The 27,730-nt window shown below is 40.8% G+C and overlaps 2 protein-coding genes across 2 annotated transcripts in view; one reads left to right on the forward strand and one right to left on the reverse strand.

Moving 5' to 3' along the window:
* The window catches only part of LOC145437298 (cGMP-specific 3',5'-cyclic phosphodiesterase-like), an 81,849-nt gene extending 74,570 nt beyond the window's left edge, over positions 1-7,279 (forward strand). The window contains exons 18-20 of the mRNA XM_080314495.1: positions 4,051-4,132; positions 4,265-4,407; positions 5,792-7,279. Coding sequence (XP_080170621.1) covers positions 4,051-4,132; positions 4,265-4,407; positions 5,792-6,004 — 438 coding nt within the window. The 3' untranslated portion in view covers positions 6,005-7,279. The remainder of the gene's footprint in view (positions 1-4,050; positions 4,133-4,264; positions 4,408-5,791) is intronic.
* Positions 7,280-18,593: 11,314 nt separating this feature from the next.
* On the reverse strand, positions 18,594-27,232 carry LOC145437301 (lysosomal amino acid transporter 1 homolog). The gene is made up of 8 exons (XM_080314497.1): positions 26,159-27,232; positions 24,915-25,008; positions 24,724-24,850; positions 24,457-24,662; positions 23,015-23,101; positions 22,874-22,954; positions 21,519-21,623; positions 18,594-20,645 (listed from the first exon to the last, which is right to left on the reverse strand). The coding sequence occupies exons 1-8, from the start codon at positions 26,338-26,340 to the stop codon at positions 20,562-20,564; spliced, it is 966 nt and encodes a 321-aa protein (XP_080170623.1). The 5' UTR covers positions 26,341-27,232; the 3' UTR covers positions 18,594-20,561.
* Between the last annotated feature and the right edge of the window lie 498 nt (positions 27,233-27,730).

Raw genomic sequence — 27,730 nt, forward strand, 5'->3', positions numbered from 1 at the left:
TAACTCATGCGTATTATTTCTTGGAGGAAGGGTATCCAATAAGCAAGAGATATGTGACCACGAAACGGCGCGTAGCGCGAAAATTCCTTGAAAAAGTTGCCTAAATTTCCAAAATAAATAATGTTGATTCACGAAAAAATTGTGGGCCTCCTTCGAGCTCGGGTCCCCCATCCCAATTGGGGTTTTGGGTGTGGCAGTTACGGTCATGGACGCCAATATAGCCATTTCAACGCGCCATCGCCCCCCTATCGCCCCCTTCGTCCGTTTTCGCCCCCCTATCGCCCCCTTGGCTATTTTCGCCCCCCTGGACCGACAAATCGCCCCCTGGGGGGCGATATCGCCCACGTTGGGAACCACTGGTGTAAAGCATTCTCTATATGGTTTCCTCATTCTGGAAATAATCATCATTTCGTCTTCCGAACTATAAGATTGCTATCAGATGTCATGTATCTCGTCTAAATTATTCCAATAAATCATAGATAAGTTACCCAATGGTGCTGTATTTGATCGATGAATGAGTCATATGTTGGTATACACAGTTATACACCCATATATATTACTATTAGTAACAACGGCACTGCTATAATAAATGCTAGCGTCAACTCTTAATTCATCAAACTCTTGCAACATGATTTCGTGGTTACATGCGACATGCCAATCATGAATTGATCGTGATGACAAAATTTGTCCCTGCTCGACTTGAGGTCTCATTCATATGACGCAGCAGTGTTTAGCATTCATTCAATGCGGGGGTGTGTCTTTCACCCGTTGTATACCCTACTATACACTTCCGTCTTACTGTTTCCAACGGATATAATCCCGTTATTCGGCGAAAGTGCTTTTCTGCTCTTAATGGCCGGCGGTAATTCGATTACCTTCCGTGTACATCGAAGTGGCAAAGCGACTGGTGGCTTTTCTCAATTTCTGCGTACGCCTTCCTGCATAATATTGGCTCCGAGGCTAATAGCTTAGTGTGTGGATTGTTTTCCGGTGCTTATCAGAAAAGACGCGTGTTGATTACTGGTTGCCGAATACGGAGAATGAAGTTCTTTGTTTGGACGTTACTTACTTTCGGAGTAAATATCAATAGTATACCAACGGTTCTATGGACACTTGGACATGGACAGCTTCTATAAACTGTGTGATGAGACTGTGACGTGGACACTTTCCTGTCAGAGATAGGTGCTTGTAATGCTGATGTCTTACGGCACGCTATAACTGTTAGTTTTGATTGTATTACTGGAAAAATGACAACGGTGACATAACTGATGATATACCATACCATTCATAAATTCCGCTTCTCAGTCGGATGTTTGACATTGGTCACTACGGGGTTGAAAACAAGTCCAGTCGATAATTTGTTCCGACTGTTTCCTTCGTATTAGTAGTATAGTCTTCTTTATTATTTCAAAACACAAGATTGCTATACATTGGAAAAGGAAACTCGGTGCAATCATTCAATCTAATATCCTCCTTAGCCTGTGCCGATTGTTATATGGAGGAGCCATGTCAAAATGAGGTATGAACATTCGATGGTTGCACAAGTGCATACTGAACAGCGCATATACTGAGCAAGATTACGGAAAATAGCACAAAATGATCAAATAATTGTAAAAAGCAGAACTACTATTTCGTAACGCGTAACGGTGGCTATAGGTTACCCAAGACAACAAGAGCCTAGACGGCTCCACGACCTTGGATTTGTATATTCAACCATGTTTTGTTTCCTATATATCGTGCCGGTAGCTCTCGATAAGTGACACGCGAAAGGTTCTTCGGGTTTCAATAAAACGTTTATCATGAACGTACTTTTGAAAGCAGTATTCAAATTTTCTACCACCCACAAGCTCTATAATCTGCGCCCTAAAATACCTAGAACGATAGAAGGCCTTGCTACAAGTTGGCAGCTCTGGAATCGCAGTAACGTCAATAAGGAATATCGGTCTGGTGTAAAAAGGACCAAGCCATAGATGCCAAAACACCATGAATAGTGAATAATAATATAAAAAGATTCAGCGGTTTTACTTTATGCTGATGAAAATCAGAAACGTGTAGTCCCGGTGTGGTCAGAAATAGAAGGCTTTAATGCGCCTGGTACAACTATTACCTTTAGTAAAATCATCCCCTTCTCGTTGAACCTGCAGAGATGCACAACATGTGCAGTGTGCACAGGTAGCGCTCTATTTTTCTTCGAGAGCGGTAAATATATCAATTGATCTTGCTCTCACACATTGTGTTCGTTGAAATATGGTCCGAGCAATAGCAAAATCTGTTAGTTTCGATTTGTAACCAAGTTACCGGAGAGCGGCGAGAAAAAAAAGGCTTTTTCGAAACGCTCTTATAAAATGAGTCTGTGTTTGCAAAACGGGCAATCGCGGCCTTGATCTCCTTACGTGTAGAGTAGAACAAAGTGCTCGCGCTGATATTGAATGTTATAGTGGCTGGGTATTTTGAACGAGACGCGATATTCCGTATAGCACATTACGAAACTGGTGTTATAGACAGGTAGGCCTATATATAGTAAGATTGGTGGACAGTAAATGTAGTGATGTGATCTGCGTACTCTGGTAATGCGACATAATATTTGACAATGTTTATATATCAGCTTATGAATTTAACCTTCGTATTCTTATTGACTATTGGTACCTATCAAAGCCGCTATATTTTGTATACTCAAAATATTGTCCTAGTATGCTGTGCCATCCAAATTCACACCGTGAATTTAAACATAATATGATGTATTTGTATGCGTAAAAGGCGGGCTACTCATCGCAGTGAAGTGTCATCTGAGAAGCAGTACTGTGCATTGGGAGTTCAGCATCTTAAATCGGTCCTTTCGGTTAGCCATAGTCTAGATCGGTCTATCAGACCATAGATAGTCTATCAGAAATCGCTGGGTTTGTTTTCATCGTCAGTTAAATGATGTTTGCAATGACTATTTCATGAGGATTACAGGAATTCGTGGCACTAAGACTAAACTCAATTTACGACAGTCCAGAACAACGCAAAGGAATTCGGAACCACCGCACAAACAACGCTATTAAATAAAACAGAAATAACTAGGATCCGTCGCCACATCGATGCTTTGTTACAATACTTCTTATGACATCCGCGAATCCACAATAAATAATCAACTTGACCCGCAGTAACGACATTATTGTTTCGCACTCGTATATCTAGGTACTAATGGTGAACGCTTCTGTATTAGTTGGCCATTTTATTATATGCGTTTCGGTGGTGTAAGAGGCCCAAGATAAGTTATGAGGTTGCAGCAATAAAATAGGTATGAGATACATTGATATTGACAAGTTTTAGTCAACACTATGTTCTTGGTGTCGCATATTTTAGGTAGAAATGTCTGATTATATCTGATACATCATACCTGGACTGGACACCCAGCAGTTGTGTTTACTGCGCGTACAAACATATTCCTTTTCGATACCCGTGGATACCAAATTTGGCGGTCTATAAAATAGACCTGTCCATCGTTAGAATTTAGTAACGTGCTTTGGTAAGCATATTGGCTTTCGGTAATTGGTATATTTCCGGCGTTTCTATGGTCCCGTAAATCATCTACACTTCAAACGCATTGCATTTCGAACGCTTGTGGATAGGTCAATAATAGAGTCCACTGTCCACACAAAAAGCTTAAATGTTTAGAATTATACGATAAGGCTATATTAAATATATTGACTTAATCTATTTCCGATTCCTTGGTGAGCATTTGTATACACTTATTCTCTGGTATAAGACAGAGCGGAATAAGAACATCTAAGACAGTATTGCCGACACATTGATATAGCGTGGTTTAAAAGTATTTACGTGCATTTTGCCAGATACATACACTAAAAATAATAGACACTTTGCCTTTCACTAACTGCCATGAGAACTAAAAGCCGAGTCGGAACAGAGGACATGATCAAATCTGAAAATCAAGAGGTAATATGCGGTCGGGTGTCGCTATCTACGTTATTCGTATGCATTTCCATATCCGGATAGATATAACTGTCGACATTTTCCGCGCATAGTTGAATGTGATATTTATTGCAGATGATGGCGGACTTCTGCAACGGGTACGCTCCCCTCCGAGATGGAATGAGATCAAATCGAGAGCATTGGACCGAGAGAGCGAGTAAGTTGTCTCGATTTTATCCTCTCTCCTGTTTTTCTTCGTTCTCGTTTCTTTTCTCTCTCGTTTCCTGAACTCCTTGAAACTGCAACGCTCTTGGTGCAGCATTCCGTAAGTGTTCGTTTCTCGTGGCAGAGGCCGAAGGATTGGATATGTCCGGACCAAAAGCGCAAGACAAAAAGAAAGAGGACAACTATGAAGACCTCTGGGAGAAGTACTTGAACATGGGACCAGAGAATATGATCTGGGGCATCGACATGAATGAAGTGCCACCAAAGGTAAATACGATCAACTTTCTCCGGCAGTACGGTGTCAATTAATGGATGTGGTTAGATCATAAGCAATCAGAAATTATAATACGGGTTTGTCATGATGTTACATGAAATTATTCGTGAAAATAACAAATTCAAAGATCAGCATTTGGGGATGAATAACATTTTCGGCCACACGCCTGTGATACGAACCGCTCCTAATGTGAAACGAACTCTATTGAATTCCAGAATTTTTCGTAACATGAACTATCAGTTGCATGCTATTTGGTCAGGGGGCAAAACCGCTGCCCAATTTGAGTGTTATGACATATTTTGGTTAGTGTCATAATTATCGTAGACGTCACTTGATGACTGAATCAATTCCCCCTAAATTTTTTATCCAACGTTGATCTACGCCGCGCTGCCTGTTGGCGGGACTTACTGCAATGATTTTACGTCAGTATTCCATTGGAATAATATTGGTCAATAGTAAGCGTTTGTGAATGCAATCAGTTTCACGGGGGTCTTGACGACATTTTCAAACATAGAAAACAATCCTGATTCTGAATTTGTCAACCGCGTCTTGCACAAGCGGAAGTGGTCCCGTGTTATCTTTACTACGCTTTGATCCGCGCAAACGCATTTTCTTTTTTGTATGGTATTATTACAGCTGAGAGCGACACCCAATATTTTCCCACCTTACACCCTCGCCGGTCATTGGTCAACGCTTCGTAAAACGAAAAGCGGAAGTAGTTAACTGATATACCGAGGTTTTCGGCGAAATACAGTTAAAAATAATGGCAGTTAATGATTTACTCGGACACAATATTGGGTGCTTTCCGCGACCTCGATAAGGATACGTAAGTCGAAAGCGCCCGAATTTAACCTCCCGTTATCGCTTTAACGATACGGAGATTCCTAATATCGGAACGGATATGACGTCGGATCCGTATGTTGTTGCCACGCCGCCCGTTTCTGCACTTTATTGACCCTTTTCGTTTTTGTATTCGAGGATGTAAGGTAGCATAATGATATCATATCATTACGATAAAACGCTAGAGTCGTGGAAAATTGAAGAAAGATATAGTATGGTAACTGCAACTCGCGGGCTGATGAGTTGACGCAGGTAGATCAACGACAACGGTATGGGTTCGAGTCTCCGTGGTAGCCCCTTTCCTAGTGTTGAGATTTACATGGGAACAGGATAAACGTCAATGATAAAAATTTGCACATATCAAATTGAATTATATTTGACAAAGCAAAATCCAGAAACATGATCACCTCTGCCAGAGTATAGGCGGCAAAATATGATCTGAACATGATTAAGTCGTATTGCAACGACTGTAACCACCCAAAGCCTTCAACGGGTGTACTATTCTATAGAAAGTAACCCCGACCTTTTTGCCTACAGGTGGAAATCGAGAAGACCTTCTTCAACAAGAAGAACAAAGCGGCCGACCCCGCGGAAGAGATGCCCGACGTGAAAACCGGAAAGGGCAGGCGCCACAAGAAAAAATTCGGCTCGCCGGACAAAGACAAGGCCCCGCCGAAGTCTCCGGCAGCCGGCTCGCGCTCCGACTCCGGCTCATCGTCGAAAAACAGTAAATCCTGCTGCATTATGTGACTAGGCTGCCTCCCGAAGTGTCGCTCCAAGCGTTGAGCAACAGCGCAGTCGGCAACCACGCCGGTCGGAAGATGCGCACGCGGCCGTGCGCGCGCTGTTTGCGCAACGCTGACACGGACGGAGACATTGTTCACATGATTTGCTTGTTATAACTGCCGGACAGGCTCAGCCTGGCATTGCCCGGGACAACTACTGACAGATCAGGGCGCCTCACTGTCAAACTTCACGCCCGAATTCAAGTCTACATCCAGCAATAACCGGAATTGATACCAAAAGCTTTTTTCAAAATCTATACTGAAACTTATCCCCGATAAACACGATATTTAGCTGCAACCAAACGTGAGATTGCAGTATGTAATTGGAGCCTGTGTGCTTTCGAAAAAGAAGAGACTCTCTCGTCCGCCACGTGGCGGATTGTGACGTAGTCGTTATTATGACGCCGTTTTTCTGCGTAGCATTCTTGGTATTGCTCATTTGTTTCTCGAACTACGAGACGCGCCGTTTCTCAACTGTGATCTATTTGCGAAATGCTTTATATTGAAATCTAGAACTTTATGCTTTTGTGCGCGCGTTTTCCAAACTCGCCTCGCCCATTTTCTTCAAGGTGTCTGGTGAATCGATTCAAGAGAGATCTGCGTTGATTAGTTTTAGCCCATTGCAGTCCACGATTCGCAAAGCGGACCTGGTTCTATACGGAATCTTGTCGCATCATAAACAACTGGCGCTGGTTGAGTTCTGAAATCCGGGTGATAATTGTCAATTATCTGATGGTAGTGCGTGACTGATACGAATAAAACGGTGAATATATAACGACATTGAATATTACAGAGAAACAATATCATCAAATTAGATTGATCTGAATATCACTCTGATTGCGGCAGACAGGCGTTGGACACGGCGGGAAATTGCGTCTTTTTAAAGTTTTGAGTGATAGTTCATCGCGTTATTCTTCAATTACGTCTATATATTTAGTTTTCGTGTACTTAAGACTTTAAAAAATTGGTTTTTCTTCTATACCGTCTACAGTATTTACTTGGAATTTACTGCATTATTGTTTTGTTTCATCTATTGATGTCGTGGCCATTATAATGACAAGTATCCTTAAGGTAGAAAACGGTGTAGTTCTTCCGTGTGTAATCGGTGTAAAGCTGTTTCTAGATGAGATATTCCGTCCCTATACTATTACAGATCAATGCTCTGGAAACCACGTGATATAGTAGGGAACGCATTTACTCTCCTATTTGTTGCAATAAAAAGGATGACTGCACAATCTTATAGATATAGGATATCCATTTTCTCGTCTACAATACATAGAGGGTTAGGGTTTGGGATTGATTTCCTTGTACAAATCGAGGGCAGTGTAGGCCGGATTCTCCAAAGTAGTCGCTGGCAATCCCAGACGGAACGATTGTTTAAGTGCTATTTGGAGCTACAGTTCAATTTCAAAATTTCACTCGTTCAAGACAGATCTAGTCACGTATCTGATGTACCCTGAATTGTAGCTATCCTGCGTGATATCGAATTCTCCTTTGTGCCAAAGGCGAGCCTAATCGCGAAGATTGTATGTTTTGTTCTCGTGGCGCCCTAAGTCTTGAGTCCAAACCTTTGGAACTAAAGTCAAAAAACTCCAATCAGTGATATGAGAGAGAAGTTCATTATTTTCATCCAACCAAAATACATAAAAACAGACGGCAATGATGGTGGTACAGAAAACATGCATGCATGCATTGCACAGTATTCGGTATCAGATAGGAATGATCGATACGACCGTGCTAGTCAATTAGTCTGATCGCACCCGCATCAAACTGGTACACTTGTCTCTATAAACTATACACTATACAGTCTGGCCGTAAAAAATGTTGGTTAGGAACAGGGATGTATAGGACTATACATCCCTGGTTAAGAAAGAAAAATAAAAAAGATAAATTAAACTATGGTATCAAGTGAGTATAAATGATGCAATGTGTGGGCGAGGTTGGGTTGGACAACAGTGCTAATATAACGACAAGAGGTGATATGTATGTAGCAGTATTCGCGCGAGATGAAAATTCGGAGGGTCAGTTATTTTAGATGTTAATGGATAAATTCTGCACATTGTTTGGATTCACCATCAACCCGACGGACCTACCACACATATAGACAGATGTTGTCAGTAGCTAAGTACTTATACTTGTTCCAATGACTTACGTTCGTTTCGTTCACTTCCAATACTCACTTAACTGGTTACGTTTTATACCACTTTTAATTCAACAGTTTTCAAAGCTAAATCACTTACTTTTTGTTTATTCTATTTGGTCAAGTTGAGGCAGTAAGTCTATAAATACGCATCGCTTCCGTGAGTGAAATTCAAATTACCATGACAGCAGTGCGATACACACATATGACCGACAGATTATGATTTCGAAGACGGCACCCATCTCCTTTGCCATTAGTCAGTTTGCGAAAGTGGATCTTCAAATTTTGAAAACAGACAGCAGCGATTTAACAAACGAGTCTGCAGCACTCGCCCCAACTACGTCGCCAACTTCAACTTGAGTAATTCTCAGACTATATTCTACTTCTCTTTGACTTAATTCTGACGAGGTTTGAAAATACCTGCTTTCACTTAAATTTGAGTAAAAATTTATGAAATTACTATACATGTAGGTCTACGTACAGGACCGAACTTGCCGCACCTCAAACTCCCCAATTGGGGGCGAGCTCGAAGGGGGCGCAAAATTATCTTGTGAATTAACATCAAAGAATTGATGCGACTTTGACAAAAAAAACATCGCGCTACTCGTCATTTCAAGTTCCCGATATTCTTGATTATCGGGTACCCCTCCCCTAGAAAAATACGCAGATTTATAGAAATGGGCGTCGGCAATTACCCGTGACGGCCATTAACGCGTCTCGACGCAACAAGACGTATGACGTTGTAGGCCATGTAACATGCGACGACGAGAAGTGTGCCAGAACGATCAGTAGCGAGAAGACCTTGGCCGAAAAGGACTGTCCCCATGCTGACCGAAAACTTCGATATATATATACACACATATATGTTTAATTGTGGATAGGCGTCTAAATGGATAGCGTCGAATGTTCCTGTCCTGGAAGTCTGAATCCCACCACACAGAGAAAACTTATTTGCCATCAGTGAAGAAATACTAATTTTAAATCGTGTGCGTCTTTTAGTTTAGTACGTTTGGGTGATTTCAATATCTTTTGACATCATAGCAGTCATGACGTCACGAAATAACATCATGTAACGAATTCATTATACCAACGGGTCCGCCCAAATATGTTTAATCATTATTCAAGGCTCCTAGATTTTTTAAAACAACACCAGCATACTCAGCCCTACCGGTAAATCAGATTACGTGAGCAAAGAGAGGATAAAAAATTGACAACAATAAATATGCAATTTCCTATTATATTGACCGAATCAATCAGGAATTATAGAATTTTTTCGCGCTTTACGCGATTAGGCGAAATAAGCAGATCGGAACAACAAATCTCGCTGACCAGTAGCGGCAAAACATCCAAACCGACGGGGAGTCTGGGGGCGAAGCTCCTCAGAAGTTTGCTTAATCACCCTATGGGGGCCCAATTCCAACCTTTCTTTTTTTGGGTGGGGGGCTGACGAAGTGCTGTTTCGGGCCTGCCTACCTGATACCATAGACCAAGGGGACCATGACCATGACCAATATGTCCGAGGCGTCCATGTTCTGGCATCGCTCATTACTGCGAAACGAACTAAAAGTTCAACGAAGCAACACGTTTCTTTTCCATGAAATTATCCCAAATAATATAATTCAATCCAATAGCATAACCTACCAAGAAAGAGAGGCCAACAACATCGAATGATTATCGACGAGAAAAACAGTGTATGTAATGGAGTGTTGATCATCGCGCGAGCAAGCATTCTCTGCAGCTCTCAGTATGTTCCCTGATGTTCAAGATTAGGGTTCCCATACGTCCTGATTTTTCAGGTTTTTTAAAATGTCCCCGAGGACGCCTAAATGTACTCCCTTTTGGCAATTCGTCCTCCTTTATAGATTATAGCTTTTACAGCCAAGTCAAGGGATAGAGTCATGTGAAATAGACATAAATGACGCTAAATGGTAAATTCGTGGTTCGATCGAAAGTGATGACCATATTTTTAGTCAGCCCACTATTTTTTGTCGGCAAAAATAGCGAAATCGGCTGATTTCAGTTTTGATCAACTAACTTTTTTGATTTGGTCAAAGTGTCGTCCTTTTCCGATTCCAAAATATGGTAACCCTATATATTCAAGAGGGACTTCATTTCTTGAAATTCAGTACTCGCGGGCGTACCTACGAAGACGTTGTGATAGGACGAGTGTTTTTATGGTGTTCGAGAGCAAGCATGTAGCTAGATCAATTGTTCCCAACGTGGGCGATTTGGCGGTCTAGGGGGGGCGAAAATGACGAAGGGGTCGACAGGGGGTGAAAACGGACAAAGGTGACGAAAATAGCGAAGGGGCGATGGCGCGTTAAAACGGCTATATTGGAGTCAAGTCGGAGAAATGACCTTCTTTTAGTCAACTCACGAAAATTTAGCTGTGAAAGTGTACAAGTTCGAGGTCAAGCCGAAAATTCCTAATATTTTCGGGGCGATGATCGGTGTAGGGGGCGATAAGTCGAAAAAGGTTGGGAACCACTGATCTAGATATCCCTGGAGAATATTTCATCTACAGTGAACCTGCATCATTTACTGACTGAATCCATATCTTTAGCGACTTCTAGCGGTTACTAGGAAATTAGCCACTTGTATATTTAGCACTTAATTAAATTTTTCATCAAAATGTATTTATTGACTATGACTACTACCAATTCTCCGACGACTGGGTGGACATTTTTGGACATCATGGACATGGACATTGTTACGTTAGAACTTCTACAATACGTTGCTCCATCCCAATTCCTCAAGGTATTGATGTAATTAATCGAATCCGTCGTATGTCCTTTAGGCCAGGGCCTCATGCGGTCGGCAACCGTTTTTGCTCCGAATTGAAACTTAATGCATCTCAATGTTAGGTGAGAAGTCGAAAACGCTCGCTCGGATCATGTTACAACGCAGCAAGGGGTGTGGTCATTCACTAGCGTATCCAGAAAAATATTTGGGAGGGGCGAAAAATTCAATGTTGTAAATGAACCCCCTCTTAGAGATGAGTAAAAAATAGGTAAAAAACGATGGTCTTGGCCCTGATGGGATGATTAACACAACATCTGAGGCGATCGCTGAACATAATATGCTCTACTCACAGACATAAAGTGATATGATAATATAACGATTGTTAAAAACTCGGACGTCAACACTTTCGCGCAAAGCGCGAAAATTTTTCATGGTCAATGAATAAAATCGGTTCATTATATGGTTACTTGCATATGAAAATACGTTTTCATTAAAAGATTTAACGGGGGGGGCTGATAGAAGTGGTGTCATCAAACCAGAGGTGGTCAAAGTAGTCAAGAAAGCTACTCGAGTAGAAGTAGAAGTAGCGACGAAAAAATCTACTCAAGTACGAGTACAATTACTTCTTCCATAAGCAACCTAAAACTACTTGAAGTAGAAGTAGAATTGACCGACTTTGAAAGTACTCAAGTAAGTAAGTAGTTGTGAAAACGATCCTAATTTGTTCACATGGATTGTATAAAGGTGCAAATTGAGCTTTGCGAAAGGAGACGAGCTTGATTCATATTGATGCATGCCAGCAGGTATCCCATTTTCGATAGCATAAGCATTCGTCCACATCATGGGATGAAAATGATTGGATTGATATAGAAACGCGATACTTATCCTCTTTTCTCGAACAGTAGGCGTTCAAGAAAATAGCATGGTATGGCGCCGTCCCCCATATTATAAGGTCCGTACTTCAGTCTAAGAGCAATACGGAGAAGTTGTATAGGATAGCCTACGGTGTAAACACTTTAGAGTGCAGCTTTATTTCCGGAAATTAAATGCATTACTACACTTGCTTTTATATTTCAACATGTATGTTATCAAGACAAAAGTACAGATATTAATTATAACTCAGAGTATATGATACTGGGAATTGAAAATGAAGCATAAATACTAGTTCTAAAAGTGGAACACGTTTTTCATGCCTTTAGTCCAGAAAGTTTCAAAGGTGGTATGCTGAAACAGCTCTAAAACTAACAAAAAATGTCAGAGGTCACTTTTCCAGATTAGGACGCGCCATGGACATGCTAGATTACGATATGACAAGTAAATGCTAGATTGCGAAACATCAGTTTCAAACGTTATGATGAGACATATATACTGCGATGAATTATTTCATATGGGCGAAGGGCGACAATGTGGTGTGAACTCAGGAATATCTAGACATCTAGTTCTAGATATTCCTGTGTGAACGGAATCACGCCAACCCGCTACCTAAATTATATTCATTGATACTTTCCTGAAATCAAACAGGTAACGCCGTATCCTCTGCGCGCGAAGCGCGACGAAAATTCTGGGCTTTACTCAACTGTTATGGAAATTAAATGTTGATACACCGTGAAAACAGCCCCGAAATTCCTCGGGCTATCTTCCTGATTGGAAGATTGAACTACTTCTACTTGACAAACTGGAAATAGCGAAAAGTAAGTAAGTAGATCACAAAATATTATGAAGTAGAAGTAGAAAAAATCAGATATACTTGAGTAAGTACCAAAAGTAGAGGAAAACTACTTGGGTACTTCAAAAAAGTGGAAGTACTTCGTTACTAACCCCCTCTGTATCAAACATTCAGGGGGCACTTACTTACACATCTTGAACTATATATGTTCATACAGCACGGCAAGACTATGTATGAATTTCTAGAGGGTGGGTGACCGGCGGTCAGTTGTCATTTATTGCTGTTACTTCATGAATTCCGGAGAAAGCTGCCCCCATTCAAAAGATCGCTCACACACAAGGCCGTAGCGCCAAGTAGCTAGAAAAACAATTAGGGGGGTGGCAAATGATTTATGAGTTTAGGGGAGCTCCCTCGTGGGAACACCTCGCAGAACCATACATCCTTCCATTGGCAATTTCATCATAACTCTTTTATACATACGATTCTTAAACGCACACACAAATACCCTATGGAAGCTTCCAGTTGCCAACTAGGCGATCGTTTCACGGACGAGCCCAAATCGCTGACATTAGGTGATGAACAATCGGTGTGAATTTCGGGCCTATCGTAGGTTTTCTTCTTCAATAAATGGAAGAATTTAATCAATAGTATTGGTGCGTGTATGCAAGCAAGTGGTGGCCATTCTTATTATTTACTTCTTTAAATCATGGTTATTTAGTAATCTCTGGTAAAGATTGACGCTACTTTAAAGATTGGAATCGAGGATAGGGGAGATGTGGTACCGATGGATCACTGGGACCGAAAATACTTTGAAAATTCTCTATGATAATTCCATGATTACACACCGTGAGCTTGTCTACAATTGCATGTTGACTAAAGCTTTCCTCACATACAAACAAATTCGACGTGCGCAAGCTATGGGGTCACTCACAGATGTTTTTTTTTTGTTTTGGGGGGTGTAAACTAAATTTAGATCGACATATACCTTTTTCTTTGTAACCTTCAACACGAACAAACCAGCAATCATTTTTATTGACAAGTGTAGGGCTTTTATCAGGCTATATAATGGCACCTAATATTTTTTCAGTACTTTCCTTGAGTGGACTTTTTTTCGATTCATGTATAAAATTCGTAGGGTGGGGACCTATGATACGATAGTCAAATGAAGCAAAATAATCAAGCATACTAATCATGAAACAAATGAAACACGCCTACGTACAGAAAATCTTTATGTAATAATTGCATATGATGTTTTATCGCTATGATGAGGTATTTGGAAGTCACACTGTCGATTTTCGGGCAATATGTATGTACCCGCAAATTTATAAGTCCGAGTCTAAATCGAAACGTGATTTTACGACAACATTTGAGGTAATATTTCTTCTATTTTTCGACAGTTGCCACCAAACATTCTTCTTTGGCTTGCTGTAGCTTAGATTATATTACTGAGCAAGAAAAGTAGTCACATCTTAGTTTTTTAGTGTATATGTGTCATAGGTCCCCGGGTCGTGTGCCATTGGACCCACCGGGTGGGGACCGATGACACGTTCGAGCAACAAATTTTGAACGTCCATAAATATTTTTTGAAAAGACGGATATTCATGTATATGTGCGCGATAGGTAGAGCTTGTATCAAAGTGCTGAACCAGCAAAAGATCTGCTGTTTTCGGCTGAACATTTCGGGGCCAGCGATGATTTTCCAATTTTTGATCCATCGGTACCACATCTCCCCTACATACCAGACCAAATTTAAAAAACAACAACTTTGATCAGACTCGTGTGATTTCAAATTGGCACTTTGTAACGGGAGGTGGCGATATTTTCCTGTACTTCGCATTTATATCGGAGGGGTCTGATCGCAGAGACAGGAACATTAGGAGCCAGCCATGTTTAAGCACCCGAAAATCTATATCGACGGCTTCGGAATTATGCGTCGGTTTTATGGCCGTCAATCATTTTGGAAGTGCACTTTGTGGAGTTGCGTGCTACTTACTCTACATGTCTTCGTGAGTCCTGGAACAGAAATTCCCGGAACTAACAGTCCCTAAACGCGATACTGAACTGACACCCCCAACCCAACGACCTCGGGCTACTCCACAGAGAGTGTATCTACTGGTACTGTTCTGTTCTCATAATTGAGAATGCAGCATAATCCAACTATGGGTATTCGCGAGAGAATTTTATTTTTAGGGATACCGATGATAAAATGAACACATATATGGACAGTGGACACTGGATCGCGCGAAGAAAATTTTTAGGTTGCATAGGCCTACGTCTGTCCCACAAAACTGTAATATTAGAGATTTTACGAAAACGTTCCAGAAATTTGGGGGGAGCGATCGCCCCTTTCGCCCTTCCCTGGCTACCCCAATGTGGTCATTTCGGGTACAGGCAATAAGTATAGCCTATACTTCGGCATGTAAAATTGCACAAATCAAAAAGTCCAAGGTGAAATCCGTTATGCAATGAATGATGCTCCAATCCGCGGAGATTTAGTTTATTTAACTGAGCAACAGTTTCATACCATTACCGAGAATGCTATTACCGAGATGGACATTACCGAGAATGCTATTACCGAGAACGGACCTTACCGAGAATGGACATTACCGAGAATGGCTAATGCCAAGAATCTAGCTTACTGGGACGGACGTTGTCGAGAAATTTATACCTGAGAATCGATGCCGAATGTGGCCACGCCGTAATGCACACACACGACCTGTTCATATGCATAACATGCCTGCATTGCATATATTGCATTCTCAGTAAAGTCCATTCTCGGTATTGTCCTTCTCGGTAATAGCATTCTCGGTATTGACTGGACACCATCCACCCACCCACGACTGTCACTATGCTGGCATGGCGCAAATCCAGACTAAACGTTTTCAAAGGTTCACACCATCCCCTGTACAGAGATCATTAAACAAGCCCCAATCCCAGTGTAATTTGTTGACATTTAGGCGAGAGTTCGATCTTCTTCATCACGTCGCTTCGAAACCTTCTTTCATTTTATTATATGGCAATTATCGAGACATTTTGTACAGCTAAGAATGGTATTAAAATGATACCTTTAGGCTACTATACGGAGCCCGAGTGAAAATATCGTATTTCTGCTCCCTTCCATACACTGGCGTAGCAGCATGTGCTGCCGCCCCTGGCTCTCGCTTAAAATGCCGCCCCCCTAAGTAGCTAATATCAATATAGATTCATGTTCAAACAATCTTGTCAATAAAAATAATTACAAGTAATATGCCGCGTCTCAGCCTTACCGTCTCAACGTTAATAAGGCCAAAAATATAAAAGACAAGAAATAGCGAACGAATGTAGAGTATATTGTGCAAATAGAAAATCAATAGCCGTCTCAAAACTTAACTTTTCTGGCTTTGCTGATGCAAAATCAGCGATAATAATATCCTCAAATTCAGGATTTTGAACGTAGTCTCTTTCTATAGACCAGTGGTTCTCAACCGGGGGTCTGCGAAGCCTCTGGTCATTGTAAAGTCATTGGTAACCTAATTTACATTTTTTTAATTAGGAAAAGCATGGGACAGTTTTCGCTTCGCTTCATAATTACTAAAACTTTAGCACTCACGTCATTAAAATGGTCGTCTGAGATGAAACATCCGACTGTGCGAACTCATTCAATGACATACCGATGCAAACATATATAGCTGCTTATAAATGTTTTGTTAAGGTTTCTGAATAATTAAACGTTGAAGATAGCAATTTGGATTTGCAGTTGCCAGTTGCAGCAAATTTGTAAACATTCGTTTGAAATAGAAGTTCCCGAACTTTTTTCCTGATCTGTCCCAAAGAAGGAATTGAAACCGCGCCGCCACGAAATCCATTTTTTTCTGTGATATAACCTCTAAATAACTTCAAGATGAGATTCTGGATAGAAATGACTATGGACTGCGTGGACATGATATGTTCATTACAAACACACACCAAAAGCTATCGTCGGAAGCTATACGCGTTAATATTACATTAGCCACCAATATATCTTTGTGGATATGGACTTTCGGCACTCGTTCATATCCAATCAAAGACGAGAATTTCCAAGACAATAACTACAGGTGGAAAATTCGTTTCGAAATATTAAAAGTCTACCCAATTTCAACATATAGTGTGATATGTTATTTTGTATAAAATCATCATCATCATCATTGGTTTATTAGCAATTTTATCAGTTCAATACACCACAAAAAATGCGATACAATGAAAAGAAAGGAAGATGTCGAAGCGACTAGGAGTTGTCTATGGAATCGGACACCCACCTTGGCTTAGGCGATGTAAAGAGGAGGCATGCACACTGAATGAAAGTAAAGAAGATAGTATAGAAAAAGGAAGCGACAAGAAATAGGGCGGCATGTCAGGGGAAGCGAGATCAATAGGTCAGTCGTGGTCCGGTAATCTTGAGGATGGACTGTATTTATTTAGTAGTAATTGCTTGTATTTCGACTTGAATGTGGACAATGGACATGCTCGTCGACTGCCTGATGGCCGGCGGGATACTGTTCCACACATCAGGTCCGGCATATTTGATAGAGCGATGATCTTTTCGGTCGATCATATGATATTTGGACGACGTGGACGCGCGTGTGTTGTAGGCTACTTGTGCGCTTTTGATTCAGAGGAATTGTATTGTATTGTATTGATAGGCACAACACAGTGGGGCTTATCGCCTTTATAGGCCTTGTGCCCCACGACATGAATTTCATAAAGTTCATTGGTCTTTGCTTTTTTTCTTTGTCTTGTTGGGAACGTCTTTATCATTCTCTCTCGCTGTCATCTTCATTGTCTCTCACTCCCATGCGTCCCCATCGTGGTCTCTGCTGCCGACTTATAGCACGGCTCACTTTCAGTCTGGGCTTTTTAATGCACTACCGTAGTAGTGAGGTCGGCGATGAGGAGCCCAGTTGATTCAGCTTGGTAAAGAAGTCATTGAAGTATTTGGGGCAACGACCGCAGTGAAACTGATACATAAACTTGGCAATTTCTAGTTTCCGCATATCTTCTATATGTTTAGGACGCCGAATCTCTTCAGCAGCGACTTATTGGATTGGCAGCCAAGTCCCTTTGGGGCCCTAGCTATGATTCGGAGTACTTTATGCTGTAGTTTCTGCAGTGGCTTGAGTGTAGTTTTACTGGCAGCCCCCCCAACAGAGGATGCCATAATGTAACTTCGATTGATTTAAGGATTTAAAGAGTATCAGAAGAACCCATGCTGGCATGAAGCGCCCAAGGCTGTAGAACAGGCCGCACTTCGGTGATAATTTAGTTTCAAGGGACTGAATATGACTCTTCCAGGACATGTTCGAGTCCAGTAAAACCCCGAGATATTTGGCATTATCTGTGTTGGAAATTCATTTTCTGGCTGTTTATTACTAACCTAAAATCAATGTTTGCACGAGACAGTTGCATGATAATTGAGCTAATTTTGAACGAAAACATGAGGGGGTCCACGGGGGTCTGCATGGCGGTCCAAAAGTGGTCCGCGAAGACAAAAAGGTTGAGAACCACGGCTATCGATAGAGCTGATAGCCGATCATCATTCATGGTAGAACGCAAATAAGACTTAATCAGTTTGAGCTTTGAGAAGCTTCTCGCACAGCGCTCAATTGAAACACCAATGGTCAGATGAAGTTCCAGACACGAGTATAAATATGGTGTCGAATGAAGTAGCTTTGCATTAACTAACCAACCAACCATTGTTAGGAACACGCGGCCTTGACGGCTATTTCGGAATGGTTCCATTGTCATGTTAACATATTAATTCGTGTTTTCGGATTTAGCGTGACACTAGCTTTCGTTTAAGACCAGTTTGATTAAATTTTAGGTCACGGGACGTCAGCTATAGGACTACCAATTACGCTGCATTAGCCGTCTGTGTACCCTGAGTTAGCCTCATTTTGCCGCCCCCTTGGAGCCTGCCGCCCCCGGCGCAGAGCCAGAACCGCCAAGTGGGTGCTACGCCACTGCTTCCATATGTTGAAGCACAACACCTCATTCCATTCGGTTCATGTATTAGTAGGGCAGGAACCATTACAACAAACAGTACGTAGGTTACAAGCATGTTGATACAATACAAATGACAAAAACAAAACGGTTCACAAATAACTATATTGCACATCAAACACACACACACACACACACACACACACAGCATCAAATTCCACTTTATGATCGCGCAAATGCGTCTACAAACAAGCGGGTAACAATATGTAAACTCGCGGGCAGAAAAATCTCTTTGCTCGTGTCATTATCACGAGTCCAAGAGCTGTATGCACCAGAGATGAGCAATTGAGCAACGATTTATATTGGTTAACCCGATTTGGATTTTGCCATAAAAGTTCTAAAAATTTCCGATTTTAGCGTGTCTTTTGAGTAAAGTTCAGGCATTACACGATTTCGTCACGATACCAAAGAAATTCTGGATTTTAGATTCGAAAATGATAAAGCCTTTAATCTCTGGTATAGGCACCAATTTATTTTAAAATCAAGCCGTAGTTTGATACATTTCGGGCGGCAACATTTCACTGGCCTCCGGTTTAAAAACCCTTAAAACCTGATTCAAACGTTACCGTAGCCCGGGTTTTAGAAAGTTAAGATTATTTCGGATTCGGATTAAGAGTTTAAAAGAAGACGAAATCAAATCACAACGGGATGCCATGGAACGGCGCTGTCATATTTCCGGAGAAACTCATCGAAAAGAACGGAATTGAACTGGAAATAACGGGACCGCGCAGTTGATTAAAATCAATCATGCAAGGATCAAGGAACCCTGAACATCCTGGTGAATTTCAGAGTTAGTAAGGGCAATAAAACGATAATAATCACAATAAACATCGACGGGACATATTTCGAGTGATACAGCACATTAAGCGAGCTCCTAAGACCACAAACATAACAACAGATAAAAGAACACAAAACTAACAACAGTTAAAAATAACAAAGGACGCGCGAAGTCTGAGCGACAATAATATGTCTCAATTCGCAGCCGTGATGAAATTGTCTCGCAATGTTGGTTTTGGTGGTATTGTTGGCACAAGGTGTTCATGCGTACATTGAACATGTACATGTAAATCTACATTCTACTTCGTCTGCCACCGACAGCCGTCAAACAATGCCACCAGACGGGTGACTAACGGGTATGGCAAATTTCTGTAATAGGAAAGACGCATGATGCGCCGAGTCAGACAATATTTCACAACGCCCGAAATGCACATTGCACTTATTTATGCAAGTACACAGCGCACAATAGCACGTAAACCAATTAGCAGTATCTCAGCCGACCGTTGCGCCTATAGTTACGAGTCTCAGCGCACATGAACCATGATGATTTCATCAAGTAATTCAATTACTACTTAACTAACAATATAGCCACAGGCTTGTTGTCTTGCATACGCTCATTCGATTTACAGAGCTTCAAGAAAACCATGTTCAGGCAGAAAGATTGCACGCCATAACACCTCGACGACAGACGATCGGATAAAACACTATAAAATCACACAGCACATGAATACATCGGAGGTATATCGGAGGTAAAACTGACTGTAGATCGGAAATTACACTGCAAAATAAAACGGGGATTGAATACTCACAAATGAAAGAGACAATAAAAAATTCAAAGCAAGAGCTATAGGCGAACGCTTGCTCGCAAATCATAGCGTCATTCAACACGTAAAATCACGGCAATAAAAGGTGAACTATAGTAAAATGATGCATAAAGCGAGCGAAGGTCAAATATGGCGCACTGTGCCGCCTCGCTCTTTTAGATCAAGCCAATCGAGAATGCGCGTTCGAATATTTCCATATTGCCGACAAGCAGCGTAAGATGAAGCTGCGTGATTAATCATGAAGTCGCCTTACATCGAGCTTACTCAATTTTCGGCATGCAAGCAGCTACATTCGGCTTGCGGCACCCTTGAAAGTGGCTGAGAGAAGCGACCTAGTACTGGGAACGCCGGTAACTTGCTATACCAGTAAAGGCTCGTCGTCTTCCGTCGTTTCCTCAGTCTTGCAGCATGGCGGGTTGAAGTATAAGATCTGGGAAAGTGCCTGGATTGCGCGGTTGGGTTAAGGGGATAACGGAGCAAGTAAAATTACGATGCCAATAACCACGTTACGTAATAGTGTATAGATACCGGCAGACGTGTCCAAAATAGGGTTGCATTTAAAACAAATGGTTATAAAGAACAAAATTGTTTTTCTTTTCAAGTTGTAAAATTATGCCATAATTATGTAAATACTTTCCAAAAACCATGTTGTATGAGCCTACGGACAATTACCCCATAATATAACTGCCGTACACGATATGGGATGGCTGGAACCCTCGACGGTTCAACAGGTTATAGTACGTAGATATGTCGTCAAACGTGCTATATTTACCCTACATTTTCAATGGTCAATGTCAATCCACTATGACGTCACAATATAACATTCGTGAGGTCAAGCCTTAAAAAAACATGTTTCAAACGCAACCCTAGTCCAAAATAGTCAGCGTTGCTATCTATTCTAAGTAAATATAAATCCGTCAATTGCTACTCAATTGTCCCAATAACATGTACAATGTAGCGATTTTCAGTACTGGAGAAGCTAGCTTCAAAAAGTAGTCTTGGTCGAGGGGTCACATACTATTGCGGTTGGTCGCAGAGGACTGCGTTCGAAATCGCTAGAGGCATATTCGCGACTAACAACAACAACAACAAAGATATTCAGTCAACGTCTTACCGGGATACGGGGAAGATTTCACCCGATTCTCGTAAAATGTATGAAAAAGCCAGTAATATTGCCTCAAATTCCGGTATTAACGGCAGTAGACCAAAATTACAGATACTCTCTCAACAAATCGCGCGTTTCACTACAAAATAATGCGTTAAGACGCAGCTAATTCAATCACCAGGCGACTCGACTATACTTTCAAAAGGATACAATAAAATCCAAAAACATCGTACCGAGAGACCCGATCAACCACGGCAAGTGCTTCATCACGTACTGTAAGTAGGTATCGCCGGGGTCCGGGTCTTGCAGTAATACCTGTCGATAAGGAAAAGCAGTTGGTTCAGTCTTAATTCCCCGTTAATTCTTCCAATTAAATATCAAACTTAGTATTGAAACGAATGACAGCCCAAAATATCGAAAACTAAAGTATCAATTCGTCCTAGGCCATACTGAAAACGAGTCCATAAACTCAAAAATGAGTCGAAAGTGTTTCATCTACACTTCGATACGGTACAAAGTCCGCAAATCGCACAGTTGAAATAATGTTTTAGGCACAAAGGAATTGCCATTTCAGATGAAATAGATCATGTGACAACACGCGACAATGCAAATACAGCCCTGGAACACTTGCACGCGTGGCATTTTCGGATTAAACCGCAGTCAAAAAGAGAATGGCATTGCAAATATGCTACCAAGAAGCTTAACTTAATAGCATATCTATTACAATAATTGGTATGCAGAATTATTCATCTGTATTTACATTAACTTCACTTTAGAGGCGGCGGTGACCAGATTATCCAGCTGTACTAGTAGTCAAAACACCACATTATCACAAAGCAAATAACTCGAGAGTCAAAAGTAAATCGGCCGCGTATATTATTACATAATCAGTGTATAGAAGGGGAGTGTGCGAGCTGATCTGCATTGCAGAAAGCACAACTGACAATCAGAAATCGGACCATATCAGAACCTTAGTTAGAAAGTTTGCAAAACTTCAGTTCAAGCCGAGACTGGCGACAAGGCTATAATTCATCGACACGTCAGTCACGAACGAAATGGGTAATCGACATTATCGAGATATGACATGAATCACACTTCCCCACTGGAATGAAATCAAATCGATCACGGTACGGGATAATAGCAAAAACGCGAATTGGGCAAATGCAGAAAACATTTCAACAGTAACAACAACTATGCATTGTCACGTAACGAGCAGAAATTACGTAGAAGGGTCGCTCAGCCTTATCAGTTAACTGGAAGTGTCTGTTTCCGAAATTGCGAAATGAATCCTCAGCGACTAACGCAAAATGACAATACAAGCTGGTGCAATTTACGAAAACATAATCAGTTACATCACGGTAAGGGGGCTATTTCGCGTAGTTGTTTTCACCTGCAAAGGCGATGCAAACCTAGCCCTATTAAAAAGTGCAAGAACTAAGTTGTTTCACCTGAATAACTAGCTGCCTAGAAGTGGAAGTTGTGTAAAACCACGACCTCTACATCAGTAGTTAAAGTAGGCAAATCCTACTTGATTACGTCATAAACCAAAGGACGATAAGACTTACCGAAGTGCCGTACAACGCATTGCCGGCCACCGCGAGAATAAACAAATGAATCGAGACGCCATCGGTACGCCTTCGCTTATGCTGATAAAAGAAAACGACCACGATTACAAAACAGTTGCACACAAGTCTACAATATCTCACGTTCTTGATGATCTGCGGTAACCTGGATCCGAGGTAGAACAGCGAGGAAACACAGCCGATCGCATATCCGGCAATGTCTTCTGCGTCCTAATTAAACAAGGTAAATGCGGCGTTAAATCAATAAATTCATTCAAAAGATAAATCTTCTCTATCTTAATTCTTAGGCAAGTCATACTTGTACCGTAGGCCTACGAATAAGCATTCATTAATGAAGGTAGAACATAGTGATATATGCAATCGTGTCGGAAACGTCACAATTGATAAGGTATCACAATTCTACTGCCGCTTGCATCACATGAAGTAACGGTAACAAATATTTAACAAACGTTGAGTAATACCGGTATTTCACAAATGTATAGCCTGGTTATTGCGACACGAGGTCCCACGGCGTTTATTTGTCGGTTGCAAAATAATGCACCGGCGGTGGGTTAGCCATTAAGTGATCTTTAATCTCAAGAACACCAGTTCCGGCACGTCAAAATGCGTAATTCATTCGAACTAATGCGGCATCTCATTGTACCGCTATCCTTGCGATGATGTCGGTTTTTTCTCACACACACAACTCTTTCACATGGCCATGGCCAATTGGCCATTCATGTTGCTGTGGAAATATGCTTTGCATTCCGATTCTAGAGCATTCACACTACACCAATACAGTGCGTATTGGAAATAGTAAGCATATTACTTTGTTTCCGCCCGTCTTAGTAAAGTTATTCAATTGGTCATCAAGAGGATTACAAAGTAGCAGACAGAAACCCTGACACGGGCAATTCCTTAAGTAAACAATGCTTTGATAGCGGTGTTAATTAATTGAAAACGCTACAGTGTTATTTTAGAATCATAATGACAGATCACAGACCAGAACACGTGATAGTAAGAAACTAATCTATTTTAGAACTGCCAGCAAAATAGCATGATGCAATGTTTCAAGTGATTCGCACTGATCGCGCATGAAGTAAAGTAGAATCACACTCTCATCACTCAACGTTATCTGGAGAGAATGCCGTCAAAAGTAGGAATACCCACTGCATAAACACAACAGGGGCATTGTTACCACTGGCAAAACAGCATGATGCAATGTTTCAAGTAATTTGCGCACATGAAATGAAGTGGAATCACACTCTCATCACTCGAAGTTATCTGAGAAAATGCTGTTTGAAGTAGGAATACTTACCTCATACACATAACTGGGTATAGTTACCACAGACAATTGACCTATTGCTAGTTCTTAACAGCATTTCAAAGAAATCGCTGTAATTTTGAAGAACATTACAGCCCATATGACACAAAACTACAGCTAGGGTATTTTCACAACGACTAGGCCCATATATAAGTATGAAATAGACAGTTTTACAATGCATGTCACTGTGTGTTATAACAGATGCCCACGCCTGGATGATACAGCGTCATTAACACCAATGAAAAGCTGGCCTAAAACTCACCAGAGGTAAAAGTGGGCCACCGTGGCCCAAATCTTCGGCAAGGAGCGTCCTACCAACTCGCCGAGGCCCCATGTCAGGAGAACCGCCGAACGAATACTGTTTTCCGAAAAATGACAACGGCAGAAAAACCAGCAACAAGCAGCAAGGTAAAATCTGCCTTGCGGCCGACGTATTACTTGACGCGCCGTTGGTCACTGCATTATGCTCTGTGACACAAAATAATCACATAAAATAATGAAAAAAAGAGCAAATCACATGATAAAATACCTAAGTTTGCTCTCCTAGACAAGTTTCTATAGTATAAGAATTGCAGTATCATCACAATGTCCATGGCGACATAGTAAACCGCCGTTATGATTTGAATCGGAAGCTGGTGGGTCAGGAAACATCCGATCTGCAATGCAATATTTGATATGCAGGACTGACAAAATGTACTACTTACTGTGCGCAGCACTCACCAGGTTGCTAGCATCTCCCAGTAACCAGAACATCAAAAATAGAAATGACAGGGCTTCTTCGACTTTCTTTCTTTTATAATTTTCATACAGTTGCCTTAAAAAATGAAATAGATCGCCTTTAAAATAGATCGCCTTTAAGAAACAGAGTTGCACTTATGGAAGCCTTTGCAAAGTCCGTGTGCTGATGTGTTCAAAATATTGACACTGCTGATTGAATTGTAAACAAAAGGTGCAATTAAAATTACAGATCTTGTAGTAGGCTAAAGTGAATGAAATCATACATGACATGTTGTCACGCAATGCATAACTCTGAACAAATTGATCGAAAAACGGTTCTTTATGTGAGGAACAAAGCACGTTTGTTTTTATAAAAGTAACAACTTGTTCAGAACTTTTACGAACACAACTGTGCCATGAATTATTATGAAATATGAACTGACCAATACACAATGAATAGGGAAGTGTATATCAAATAATTTTGTAGGAACCTGACACAGATATAAGTTATAAAGTATCTTGAGAAGCCCACAGGATGTGCACGAATTTGGGATGTCCTGCTATACAGGATATACATTGTGGAGCAATCACAGCCTATTCAGCACACAGATGGCGCATGTCAATTATAGGATTAACGATCTAAGGTGCTAGCACTGCTGGGTGCCAGAAGGGTCTCATCAATAGATTTGGCAGTAATATTGTTCACAGAGAAGATATTATGACCAGAGAAGTGTTTTTGTCGTGGGAGATAAAAGCAACAGGATGTAATGAGAAAAGGTTGGAGGCAGTTGTTGCAAGTGACATCACAATGTAAGGGTACTAATTATCTTATCTATATTTAGGGCACGTGAAGTTCCTGTGTGTAAGTTCCTTTCAAGCTGTTAAATATAGCAAGTTATTAAATTCAATTCATTCAGCTACCCCTCTGCCACATTTAGGTTTTGAGGTCACTGTGATAACTGACACATGGTAGTTTAGGTGAGTATGGATGATAAACTCATTGTTATTGCAGACCTTATGGGTCACATATTGACATAATGCATACTTGAAATCACATACACAATATATTTTTATTGTATTAAAAACGGAAAATAGGTTTACTGAGATGAAAATGTTATCACCATCCATTGGTACTCAGTAAACAGAATATCAATCAGTTGGCAACATTTGACGCAAGATCCTTAAATATGATATTACAACATTAGGCTACCTTTCCTACCAACCTACTTGAATGAAAATCAACTTACGGCACGGATGCACAAATCCAGCAACATATCGACACGAGTCCGAGAGTGAAGCCTATTTCTTCTTTAACATCATTGACACACTGATGGAAAACGTTATAAATCCATTGGACGGTTTGGTTGTTGAGACACGTAATGTCGGACGAATTTTTGGCCACGTCGATGAGCAGAGGGTACATCATCATAATGAACAACTCCCGAAAATAGCTGATCTCGAAGCGAAAATTTTACGCTAATATCATCAAGTTGGAAGGCGCAAAATCCTACTTGGATATCAAGTGTATGTAACAAAAAATAACTGCAACACATAACAAGAAATATTCAGTCAGTTTTACTAGATGTTCAAGCTGTAATTTACATGTATTCACATTTTACAAATATTATATATTGTTACTGTTCGGCCAGTAAAATGGGTCACGAAGCACAGCATATTAATTCGTATCCTATGCATGTATTTCATGACTTAACATCAGTGATATAATAATGAAGCAAATGCGACTTTTCACTTCTTTTCTAAGCACAAAGCACATGAATATGATCAAACTCTATCACTTCATGAAAAATGTGTCGCTGACAAGGATAGTACTATTCAGCGAACAGGCGATGAAAAATATTGTTGGCAAGGGTTACTTGATTCATGAAAATTTGTCAATTAACATTCAAAGTCTGTAATTAAGTGGTCACTAGCCCCAATGCCATGTAGACATGAAATGCCTTCGTTTGGCAAATCAAAAAACATATATATCAACATCACAATCACTATACCGGTGATACGGTATATAGCAAAACACTGCAAGACTACAATTAATTGACATATAAAGCAGTCGGAATAGAGTTGGATCTTGTTGACATATACTGTTATTTCGGTCATTTTTATCATCCTCAACGATCTTTCAGCTTAGGCTGCATGCAGCATATATGTTTATGGCAAGGCCTGGTTCTGCATTGGTATGCACTTCAATCTGTATATATGTATCTTTTTGTGGGACCGAACAAACAATGGTGTTGCTTTCTCTCTCTCCTAGCCCTCGTATACAAACAGCACTGCACCGCCAGTCCGCCACCAACGAAGGCAGTCACTCAACTGTGGATGGTCAGCTGATTACTACAAATAGAATGCGAAGTGTCAATCAAGACATGAATCCCGTCTCTCCGGCGCTGCTAGTGGAATGTGTTGGTTCTGAAAATCAATGATATATATAATATATATATAAATATCATTGTGAAAACAAAGTGGAATGGATCAGTAAAATGGTTTTGAATATTTGATTGGGATGCTTTGCGTATAGGGATTGGGATTGATCTTTCCTACAAGTATTCCCATTGTGAAGGTGAACCCATACCATTGTGTGGATAAGCCAACATATTTTGCTCTTTGATCTGGTCTAGATATATTCATTATATTTATTTTATCAGTTTCGCCGGATCAGAACACCACATGATTGCACAAGATTTTCGTTACATAATTTGATTTGTCCAGTGCACGTGCCTTTATGCGATGGCATGTTCACTGTTATTGCCTCAATATAGACAATATAGATCGAATTACTCCTAATAGTCGCAGTAGACTCGATG

This window comes from Botryllus schlosseri, chromosome 4 (genome assembly GCF_051294905.1).
Source record: "Botryllus schlosseri isolate E-star chromosome 4, Bs_hap1, whole genome shotgun sequence".
In the NCBI taxonomy this organism is placed as follows: Eukaryota; Metazoa; Chordata; class Ascidiacea; order Stolidobranchia; family Styelidae; genus Botryllus; species Botryllus schlosseri.

What these genes read in the sequence shown, in the direction of transcription:
- LOC145437301 (XM_080314497.1), bottom strand. Translation starts at nt 26,340, where the DNA reads ATGATGATGTACCCTCTGCTCATCGACGTGGCCAAAAATTCGTCCGAC. An exon ending in GTCTAGGAGAGCAAACTTAG is followed by an intron (nt 24,663 to 24,723) that starts GTATTTTATCAT and finishes TTTGTGTCACAG; the next exon opens with AGCATAATGCAGTGACCAAC. An exon ending in GTGGCCCACTTTTACCTCTG is followed by an intron (nt 23,102 to 24,456) that starts GTGAGTTTTAGG and finishes TTGTTTAATTAG; the next exon opens with GACGCAGAAGACATTGCCGG.